The sequence below is a fragment of the Mustela lutreola genome, chromosome 17, assembly GCF_030435805.1.
Source record: "Mustela lutreola isolate mMusLut2 chromosome 17, mMusLut2.pri, whole genome shotgun sequence".
NCBI classification, from domain to species: domain Eukaryota; kingdom Metazoa; phylum Chordata; class Mammalia; order Carnivora; family Mustelidae; genus Mustela; species Mustela lutreola.
In genome coordinates, this window is record NC_081306.1 from 43,611,472 (window position 1) to 43,622,646 (window position 11,175).

At 53.2% G+C, this 11,175-nt stretch overlaps 1 protein-coding gene and 1 long non-coding RNA gene across 2 annotated transcripts; one reads left to right on the forward strand and one right to left on the reverse strand.

Annotated features, from left to right (window-relative positions):
* Positions 1-2,014: 2,014 nt before the first annotated feature.
* CLDN3 (claudin 3) lies at positions 2,015-3,280 on the reverse strand. Its single transcript, XM_059154997.1, has one exon. The coding sequence runs from the start codon at positions 3,020-3,022 to the stop codon at positions 2,366-2,368; it is 657 nt and encodes a 218-aa protein (XP_059010980.1). The 5' UTR covers positions 3,023-3,280; the 3' UTR covers positions 2,015-2,365.
* Positions 3,281-3,300: 20 nt separating this feature from the next.
* Positions 3,301-8,400, forward strand: LOC131819714 (uncharacterized). Its single transcript, XR_009349304.1, has 3 exons — positions 3,301-5,090; positions 6,586-6,763; positions 8,115-8,400. It is a non-coding gene; the product is annotated as an uncharacterized LOC131819714 (long non-coding RNA).
* Positions 8,401-11,175: the final 2,775 nt, after the last annotated feature.

Sequence of the window (11,175 nt, forward strand, 5' to 3'; positions counted from 1 at the left end):
GTGTCTCCATCACTCACCCCCCCCTTTATACTCACTGCCACTCTCTCCCTTTCCTTCCCCTGCCCCGCACTCCAGGCTAGAAGACTGGTCTCGCAAAGACTAATCAGGACCCCGACTCCAGCCCCTCATGCTTTCCCGGAATCCTACAAAGAAGGACTGAAAGCCATAATCTCCTTCCTCTTCCTTGAGTCATAAAGGGTGACAGCGTGTTGGTTTTCTCTAACTAGAGAATCTGGGGGCAGCCAAGCGGAGCATTCTACTGAAAAGTCTGGTGGCCACTGGGACCTTCTGCTTTAGCTCTGCTGCAGGCAAAGCAGTTTGAGATACAGTATCTATTTGGAAATAATCCCAAGTCTCCCCAAGCCCAAAATGCTTGACTCTCGCTCCCTGTCAACTTGCTAACTTGGCCGAAACTCGCATTATAAGCAAAGCTCTTGGACTCATGGTCTACGTACTCTGAGTTTACTTCTCATCTCTCGCTCACCTTTCTGCCCGCCCCATCTGCCCCGACACCTCTTGCCAAGGCCACCAGGGACCACCCTGATGCTTTGAACCCCGGGCTTTCTCCTTAGGCCGTTTCAGGCCTGACCACTTCTGCCACCTCGGACACCCTTGCCAACGCCCGTCTCTTGACCCTTTTTCCTCTTTGGTTTCTAGACTGACCTCATCTACTCTCCTGGTTTCGGGTGCCACCCGTGTGCTAACAAGAGCCACATTTACCACTCCCGAGTCCCAGGTCTCTATACATGTCCTGCCACTTCCTGGACGTCTCTGCCCGGAGGTCCCCCAGGTGCGAAACTCCGTGCACCCAAAACTGAACCATCGGTTTGCCCCAGTAACCTGGTCTCCTATTTTGGTAAATGGCACCACCAATCCAATCAGTGGCCTAAGGCAGAAGATTGGGATTAACCTAATTTTTCCGCCTCTCCCTCACCCCACATGTCCGAGTGCTTCTCAAGTTCTACGCTTCTTGCTTCCTCCCCGCCCCCATCAGGCCTTGCTCCAGGCCCCAGTGCTCCTGACTTCTTTCTGCCTGCACCATCTCAACAGGGTTGGCTACGGAGCCTCTTGGATGGGATCCCCACCTATTTTGGGGGGTGGGGTGGGGAAGCAATATTAAATTTAATATTTAAGAGCATAAATCTGACCAGGTGTGTTTTTCCCTGACTCCCAGAAACACCAGAATAAGGTCCAGAGTTTGTAATTCCACGTATGAGTCTGGATGACTCGGCCTCCTCTGGGCCCCTGGGCCCCTGGGCCTCATCGCCTTCTCTTTTGCACCAAGCTATCTGTCCAGCTGTGGGGGATCTCCCTTTTCCTGGTCTGCGGCACAGGCCCCCTTTCCTGCCGCCTGAAACTCCGGCGCCTTCTCCCAGACACAGGTGCTTCCAAGCCTGGTTAAACTCAAGCCCTAAGAGGGTCCCGAGTCCCCTCTCTCTCTCTTGGTCAAGGGTCCTGGGAAGAATAGGAGACCTCTCTCATCTCTCCTCCCGGTGAGAAGATTCTGCCCGGCTTTCCTTTTGAGGCGGTGTTTTACAAAAACAATAGGTCTTTTTGTTCTCTTCCCAGTATGAAATCATCGCACGGAACGTCTCTCTCACACGCACAGGGAAGACTCGGTGGGCAGCCAGCCGGGGAGGACGAGGAGTACAGACCCAAGATAGCACAGGCTAGGGAGGGAGGCCCCTGACACCCTTCTCCAGCCTCCCCCACGCCTCTGTCCACGGAGCAGGCCGTTACGGCTTATACTCGCCTCTCGAGATTGGGCCTTCAACGACCGGGTCCCCAGAGAGGAGGCCAAATGGCCCCCTAGGGCGCGCCCAGCCCAGTTTCCAACCCCGCTTTCTCCGTTCGTTACCCAACGTCTGCCCTCTCTGAGCTTCACTCCTGGGTGCCCCCTTAGCAGAATCCAGCCAAGGCCGACTCTGGCGGGGAGGGAATGGGTGGGGGGTGGGGGGCGATCCGCAGGGAAGCGGACGCCCTTCGGCTCTCAGGACAAGGAGGCGCCCGCAGATGCAAAACAAAAGGCTTTTATTGAAAAATATCCACTGGCCCTTTTCACGACAGCCGGCCCCCACCCAACGCGGGCTTGGGGGCTGCGGCCCGACGGGGCTGGGCAGGCGCGGCGGCCCCCGCGCGCGCGCCGTGGTCCCGCTCCCCGACCCTGGGGCCGGGGGTGGGGGGAGGATCGGGGGAGAGGCGTGTTGCGGGGGGGGGGGCGGCCGGGTCGGGGGGTCCCTCGCAGTCCAGTGGGAGAGCTCCCGGCGCGTGGGGTGGGCTGGTCTCCGACGGGAGGCTGCTCGCCGGGCTGGTGGGCGCTCCCGCGCGAGGGGTGGGGGTGCTGGGGTCTCCCCGCGGCCGCGCCTCAGACGTAGTCCTTGCGGTCGTAGGCGGTGCTGGTGGCGGGGCCGGCGGAGCGCGGCGCGGAGTAGAGGATCTTGGTGGGCGCGTACTTCTTGTCGCGCGGCGGGCAGGAGCAGCAGAGCAGCGCGCCCCCGAGCAGCTGCAGCGCGGCGGCCGCCCAGCCCACGTACAGCCCCGCGCCCATCTCACGCTTCTGCGCGTCGGGCACCAGCGGGTTGTAGAAGTCCCGGATGATGGTGTTCGCCGACCAGGACACCGGCACCAGCGTGAGCACGGCGGCCAGCAGGAAGAGCACGCCCGCCACGATGGTGATCTTGGCCTTGGCCGTGTCGTCCTGCACGCAGTTGGTGCACTGGGCGCCCACCAGCGCCACGAGCAGCCCGAAGGCGGCCAGCAGGATGGACACGACGATGAGGGCGCGGGCCGCCTGCAGGTCCTGGGGCAGCGCCAGCAGCGAGTCGTACACCTTGCACTGCATCTGGCCGGTGCTCTGCACCACGCAGTTCATCCACAGGCCCTCCCAGGTGATCTGCGCCGTGATGATGCTGCTGCCGATGAAGGCCGTCACCCGCCACATGGGCAGCGCGCAGCACACGATGGTGCTCAGCCAGCCCAGCACGGCCAGCGAGGTACCCGTGATCTCCAGGCCCATGGACATGGCTGCCGCGCGCCGAAGCCGGCTCTGCCGGGCGGCTCAGGGTGCGGGACGACGAGGGGCCGTGGCCGCTGCGCCTGGGCCGGAGCTGCCGCGCGCCGACGGACGGAGGCCTCAGCGGACGGACGCACGGACGGGCGCACGGACGGACGCACGGACGGCGCGGGCTAACGGCTCCGCTCTGCCGGCTCGCGCCTCGGCAGTGCCTGCACCTGCCTGTGGCTTTGTGGGCGGGCGGCGGCGACTGGGCTGGCCCTGGGCTGGGGCCGGTGAGTCTTAGATCCGTGCCCAGAGCTCTGGCGGGGGTGGGAGGGGCGGAGCCGCCGTTCCCCCGGCCTGGGGACAGTGACGTGGCCCCACTTCCCACCTTCGCCGAGCGCCCGGGGAGGAAGGACTTGGCCGGGAGTGGCGCCCAGCTCGGGGTGGGGGGTGCCAAGTGAGGGCGGGGCCTGCCACCCCGCCCCTCGCTTCTCGTCCCTAACCGTTCCCGAGTTCATTGTCTGGGGCCGGCAGGGGTTGCGCTACGGATCACGATCTGCGCGACACTGCCTGACTTCCCCACATTTTCGTCGCCATTGGCACAGGCGGCGTGGGGAAGGGGGTCTCTGCCAGCTGGCCGGGGGTCCCTGGGGCCTGGGAGCGCCCAGTGTGGGCGTGGCCGGGGCTGCTTTCGCGAGAGGGAGGCTGCCCCCGGGAGCTGCGCACCTGCTCCTGGGTCCCTCCCGCCCTGGCTGGCGCGCAATCCGGGCTTGATCCAGGCCCCGGAGGTCTGCGCTCAGAAGCCAGGAACCCGCCTTTCCGCACCAAAGGTACCGAAAAGTTGCCTCAAAGCAGCGCTGGACTCAATTTCACTTCCCGCCCCACCGCAGCGCCCTTCGCCCTTAGTCCTGCGGTGGTCCCGGACGCCTTCAGCAGGGCCGCTCTCTTTCCCGCAAGTCCCGCCTCCTCATCCATTCCTCTCCTGCTTCACCGCCTGGTCCTCCCGCCCGGGGAGCTGTGACCCATCTTTAATGAAATGGTGGTGAACGGTTGGATCTAGGCAAAAGTGGGAAGTCAGAGATCTTACTTATACCAGCAAAAATGGGTCTCTTTGGGCAAAGCAGAGGATTACAACCCAGCACGACCGAGCCGCAGCAGAACGGTAGACAAGTCCAACAAGCAAAGGAGAAGAACATTATTTCACGGGGAAAAAGAAGGAAGTTGGGCGGAGGGCTTGTTCTGAACAAAAGTCCATTTAAAGCGAAGCCAGAGTTCAGGGTAATGACGTTTCCCTTTCTCATTGCCTGAGTGGCAGAGGTGGTCAGTTTCTTTTAGAAGATGCCACATGTGGATCTTTCCGTTTGGGGGCCTATAATTGATGATTGTGTCCTGCCGAGGTTCTTCTGCTGGGGTCTGCAACTGACCATTCTTCCCTGTAATCCACACGGAGTGGCGGACTGCCCCACCTGCCTCTTTTTCCAGCATTCCAGGTCCATTTCAGTGAGGTTTCCTTTCATTAATTTTCCTGTTTCCTTCTTTGAGATCAAGATCTTTCCTCGAAAGCATCGTTGACCAAGAGTTAGGTATTTGGTATAGACTGGTTTTGTCCCTCAGGGCTTGGGAGGACCCACGCTGGAAGGAAAGTGCATAGCAATTGGAAACCACTTCGGACCACATTTGAGTAACAAGAAGAGTAAGGAGGGAGAACTCTCGGGTGCTTGCCCTCTGAGGTCTGTGTCTTCTCCAGGTTATGGGCATTGGAGGTCATCCTAAAGCGTCAAGCTAGCATCACCTGATTGGGGACATTGTTTTTATGAAAGACTGATAGGCAAGTACAGAATCAAAAGTAACATGACAATTTTGAACTGTATGCTGATTCTAAACCTGGACGCTGGGTCTGCAGGTAGCCAGCTGAAAATGTTTCTTGGCTCTTAATTCCAGTTTAGGGAAGAGAAGTTTCTCCCTATGAAGGCAAGCCCAGGCTCATGGATGGCCCCCGGAAGTCCCTGCTTAAAGTAGGTGCAAGAGCAGAATAGTGAATATTGCACAAGCACATGGAAAGAACCAATCCAGTGCACTGGGAAGAAATAGTGTAAGTATCAACATGAAGCAAAAGTGTAACTCTTTGCAGAGCAGCAACATTTCAGAGACTTATCTCAGGGCTCCCCACAGGCTCAGTCAGAGACCATGCAGCTCTTGAGCTCAGAGCTGTGAGTTAGAGACCCATGTTGGATGCAGAGATTACTTTAAAATATTTTTTAAAAAATTATTTAAAATTCATTAACTAACATACAGTGTATTATTAGTTTCAGAGGTAGAGCTCAGTGGTTAAAAATAAAATCTTAAAAAAAATAAAAGAGGAGCGCTTGGGTGGCACAGTTGGTTAAACCTCTAATTTTTTTTTTTTAAAGATTTTATTTATTTATTTGACAAAGAGAGAGATCACAAGTAGGCAGAGAGGCAGGCAGAGAGAGGAGGGGGAAGCAGGCTCACTGCTGAGCAGAGAGCCCAATGCAGGGCTTGATCCCAGGACCCTGAGATCATGACCTGAGCCAAAGGTAGAGGCTTAACCCACTGAGCCACCCAGGTGCCCTAAGCCTCTAATTCTTGACTGGCTCAAATGGTATTCTCCGGGTCATGAGATCGAGCCCTGAGTGGGGCTCCCTGCTCGATGGGGAGTCTGCTGGAGATTCTCTCTCTCCCTTTCTATCTGCCCCTTCCCCAAAATAAATAAATAAGTCTTTAAAAAAATAAAAACTATCAAAATTAGAAAAATAAATAATAAATATCGTTATCTCAAAAAGAACTGTGTTGAAAACAAATGTTATTGAATAATACAGTCTAAAGTTGTAAATTCAGAGACCGTGGATTTGGATAAGAATCCATGATCAGTTCATAATTGGTTTTTATTTTAAATTTTTAAAAAAAATTATTATTTTAATTTTAAATAGTTTATCTTTTAGATTCTTATATTTTTTTGGTCAGTTAATAGTTCAGATGGAAGAAGGATTTTTATGAATTCTGAACCATCTAAGACTTCAGCAAAAAGCAAGTGAAAAATTACTTTATTCCGGGATCATGACAAAGCTGTCCCCGAAAGGCCAGAATCAAGAGAAGAGGTTCCCGTCTTTTGCAAAGGCTGGAGAAATGCAGAGAAAGGGTATTTTCATCCCGTGGAAAAGAGAAAAAGGCATACAGGCCTGGTCTGGACATCCTGGAAAAGTTGTCTTGTCAGATGCCCTCCGTTTCAGTTCTGGGAAATCTTCAGTTTTCAGGTCACCAGGTTCTATCAGGATTTGGTGCCTTTCCTCCCTCCCTCCCTCTATTTCTCTCTCTCTTTCTTGCTTTCTTTTCAGATTTTATCCATTTATTTGAGAGAGAGAGAGAGTTGGAAAGAGCAAGCAGGGGAAGCAGAGGAGTAAGCAGATCCCACTCTGGGCTTGGAGCCCCGTCTCACAACCCTGACATCATGACCTGAGCCAAAATCCAGAGTCAGACACTAAACCGACTGAGCCCCCCAGGCACCCCAGGGTCTGGCGCTTTCTTTATTTTATTTTTTAAAAAGATTTTATTTGTTTATTTGGCAGAGAGAGAGATCCCAAGTAGGCAGAGAGGCAGGCGGAGAGAGAGGAGGAAGCAGACTCCCTGCTGAGCAGAGAGCCCGATGCGGGGCTCGATCCCAGGACCCTGAGATCATGACCTGAGCTGAAGGCAGAGACTTAACCCACTGAGCCACCCAGACGCCCCTCCAAATCAGCTTTTAAGGTGAGATGCTCTGTGAAGTCCTGGGGCATTACTGTCCAGGTGTATTTCCATTCTTTCAAGCGAAGGCGACAAGTTCATGGCTATCCTTATCAGCTGGAATACTAAAAAGGACCTCATAGGTCAATTGCAGTGAAACATTGGCTTTCAGCGGGAATGGATGTTGGTCGTGGCCCACTGGGGCCAGGAACACCGGGGAGGGGAGGGATGACAGTGTTATTTATGGCTCAAAGGTCCTGGGCGGATCTCCATCCTGGGCCCTTGGGTTTTCTCACAGGTAAAATGAGGGTGTTAACAGTGACTCATACGAGGAATAATGAGCACCTAATAGTCATCGTCTATTATGGGCTTGATGCCTTGAAGGTCCCCTTTATGTAGACAGTGTTGATTCATTATGGGAAGAAGTTTTGAGGGACCTCTTTGAATCTGGATGGCGGGTGGACAGTGTTTCTGCCAATATCAGCTGAGGATTTTGCCCGTAAAGTCAATGGTAGCTGATCTGATAGGAAAGAATGATCCATGTCCCCAGATTCAATCACATTGCCATCAGAGACAACGCACAGAAAACACGCCAAAGGATCATTAATGTCTCCTGTTTAGCATTTCAGCTTTATTTATTTAATTAATTTATTTATTTTAAAAGATTTTATCCATTCATTTGAGAGAGAGGCAGTGAGAGAGAGAGCATGAGAGGGGAGAAGGTCAGTGGGAGAAGCAGAGTCCCTGCGGAGCTGGGAGCCCGATGCGGGACCCGATCCCGGGACTCCAGGATCGTGACCTGAGCGGAAGGCAGTTGCCCAACCAACCGAGCCACCCAGGTGCCCTCAGCTTTATTTTATTTTACTGTCAACTTCTGGAATTACTTTTCCCTTTTAGGAGAAAGAAATTCTGGCATGATACTTTCCTAAGAAATCTTGGCCCAGCAAATGAATACAGGCAGAGGAAGTAGGGAGGAAAGGGTACATATCTCCTGTTGGACAAGAGGGAATAGGTTCAGAGGCAGGAAACTGTTGAGGTTTATTACAAATCCCTATAATCTGAAGCCCTATTATTTTAATACTTTGAGACAGGGGTTGCAGTCTAGGTCGGTGTCAGTAAACACAGAGACAGACTCATATTTCTCCAAGCTGATTAAGAGTGAGGGTTGGGGGCTGCCTGGGTGGCTCAGTGGGTTAAGCCTCTGCCTTCAGCTCGGGTCATGATCTCAGGGTCCTGGGATCGAGCCTCGCATCGGGCTCTCTGCTCAGCGGGGAGCCTGCTTCCTCCTCTCTCTCTGTCTGCCTCTCTGCCTACTTGTGATCTCTCTCTCTCTGTCAAATAAATAAATAAGATCTTTTTTTTTTTCTTTTAAAAGAGTGAGGGTTGGAAAGAGCCCCTTGTTGTTTCTGGAAGCCCGGACCCTGGGAACTGGGAATACATTGGAAAGACCCACCAGACGCGTGGAAGCAACTGGAGTGCTTAAATTAGTAACAATGTTAAAAAAATTTTTTTTAATGCCCTGGATCTTTGCAATAGTAATAGAAACTAGAAAGTTTTTTGGGGGGGTGGGGCTTCATTTGCCTGAGTTGGAAATTGAGAATTTTACTGGCCTTTCTTTTAGGGGCCTCATCTCCGACATGAGCAAGGCGGTCTAAATCTGGAGTGGCTTAAAATAAATAAATAAATAGACAAACAAACAAACAAACAAACAAATAAATAAATCTGGAGTGGTTGCTTTTACATTCCACTTTGCTCCTTTTAACTGAAAGAGAAAGATCCCTGTCCAGCCTGTTAATGAACATAGACTTACGTTCCCTGGATGGAGTTAACATCTAAAGGGAGACCAGAATATTCTTTTTTTTTTTTTTAAGCCCAACATGGGGCTTAACCATGGGACCCTGAGATCAACACATGAGCTGAAATCAAGAGTCGGACGCTTTACCGACTGAGCCCCCAGGTGTCCCCGGAATACCCTTAAAGGACAATTTGGAGCGGACTGTAATCGTTAGGAGCGGGACCATCAGATCTCTGTGCACAAGCCCGACTCTTGTTCCAATCAGCTTGTGACGACTGTCATTGCTCGGAGGGAATTTCCAGACAGTGTTCTAGCATCTTGCCAAAAGTTGGGGGCTCCTTCCTCGAAATTCCCTTCAGGATGCTACTTTCCTGTTCGTTTTATCCAGTGCTCGCCCTGGTCCTCAGCAGCAGGCACGTGGGCTGATGGAGAGAAATCTCAGAAACCATGTTGTTAGCTGTGAATAAATGTCAGACTTGTCAGCAAGGGGCTGGGGCCCTCCATCACTTTAGGAAACTCATTTTGCTTAAGACTCATCACCCAGCTCTAGTCCGGGGAAGGTAGGAAACTTGAGGTCCGTTTGTTTATTTATTTATCTAAGATGTATTTTTATTTATTTGAGGGAGGGGCAGAGGGACAGGGAGAGAGAGAATCCCAAGCAGGTTCCACGCCCAGCACGGAGCCCAGTGCAGGGCTCGATCTCACAACCCTGAGATCACGACCTGAGTTGAAATCAAGACCCAGACTCTGAACCGACTGAGCCACCCAGGGGCCCCATACTTGATTTTTCTTATTTATTTTTCATTCTTTCTCTTCTCCCATATGTCATCTCCATGGGGGCAGCCAGAATGTCCCCAAACAGGCAAGGATTTCTGCCAGTTTTATTTGCCCCAAGGGAGCTTTGTAATCTTTTTTTTTTTTTTTTTTTTAAGATTTTATTTATTTATTTGACAGAGAGAGGTCACAAGTAGGCAGAGAGAGAGAGAGGAGGAAGCAGGCTCCCCGCTGAGCAGAGAGCCCGATGCGGGACTCGATCCCAGGACCCTGAGATCATGACCTGAGCCGAAGGCAGCGGCTTAACCCACTGAGCCACCCAGGCGCCCCGGAGCTTTGTAATCTAATAGGAACCAAGGGCACCTCCAAGGGAGGGGAGAGCCCTCACAGAGCTGGACCTAAGGGGTTTTCTGGTTTGCTTACATTTTTCAAACCACACACATGCAGCCTGTGTCCTTTTCCTAAGCGCCCAGGCCCCGGGGTGATAGCAAAGTAGGGGAAACAGGGCCAGAGGCCCTTGAAAACTACGGTTCTGCTTCTTGCAGGGGCAAAGGTCTTGGGCTGGGCCTGTTGGAGCTGGGCTGGGCAGGACTGGGAGTGCCCGGCCAGAGGGCCCAGCTGGTGCTGGGTGGGGGCTGCCCTTCAGAAGCTTCGGGTAGCCCGGGTCCATTTCAGTGGACTGCTGGCTGATGCATTTTCCTGGTTTGTGGGGGTGGCTTTGGGCAAGAAGAGAAATAGAGCCCCCAGGCAGCTGGGCTGGGTTTAGGGGGGTCGAGGTCAGATGCCTTCAGCCAGAGCCTGGGTCCCTGGCTGGTGGTGCCCGGGTGGGGAGGGCTGTGTGCTCTGTCTCTTGCTAGCTACAGGGCTGAGGACAGTCCTGTCACTTCTTTTACCTGAGCTTCCTCTTCTGTCCAGCAAGGAAAACAGTGTCTGTAGGGCCCATCTCCCAGGGCTGGGGTCAGAATGGACACGTGAGAGTAAACCAGGGAAAACAAAAAAAACAAAACAAAACAAAAAACAACCCAGGCAGGACATGCCAAGGTGCAGAGAATGTGTGGAAAGAGCGTGGGGTGTAGTTGGCCAGACCGGAAAGGGAACCCAGCGGCCCCTCCCCAGCCGTGTGACCTTGAGCAGGTGCTTTTCCTCCTGGAGCCTCAAGTTCCTCAGCTGTGAGGAGGGGCTTGTTCTGAGTTGCTTGGGTTAGGGGAGGTGGGCAAGGAGAGGGGCCTGGCTCCAGAGGCTGAGGGATGGGGGTGTGCTGGGCAGGGCTGAGAGAAGGTAGCTGGACAGGAAGCTTCTTGCCCAGGGGCCAAACTTCAGGGACTCTGCAAGTAAGACTTTGGCTCCGGGCAGATAGCTCCAGCTCTCTGCTCCGCGGGGAGCCTGCTTCCCCCCTCTCTTTGCCTGCTTCTCTACCTACTTCTGATCTCCGTCCCTCAAGTCAATAAATAAAATCTTTAAAAATAAATAAAATCTTTTTTAAAAGGTTTTATTTATTTATTAGAGAGGGTGAGAGAGAGAGAAATCACGAAAGGGGGGGAAGGTCAGAAGGAGAAGCAGCCTCCCAGCTGAGCAGAGAGCCCCATGCGGGACTCGATCCCAGGACCCTGGGATCCTGACCTAAGCCAAAGGCGGATGCTTAACTGACTGAGCCACCCAGGCATCCCTTAAGAAACAACAACAGCAACAACCATAAAGAGATACCACTTCATACCCACAGGGATGGCTGGAATTATAAAGATGGACACGGACGGACGGTCCCAAGGAGCTGGAGAAGCGGGAACCCCCATACTCTGGGGACATCACATGTCATGGCTGCTTGTGAAAACCAGTGTGGCAGTTCCTCAAAAGTTCAGGCTACTATTTG

What these genes read in the sequence shown, in the direction of transcription:
- CLDN3 (XM_059154997.1), bottom strand. Translation starts at nt 3,022, where the DNA reads ATGTCCATGGGCCTGGAGATCACGGGTACCTCGCTGGCCGTGCTGGGC.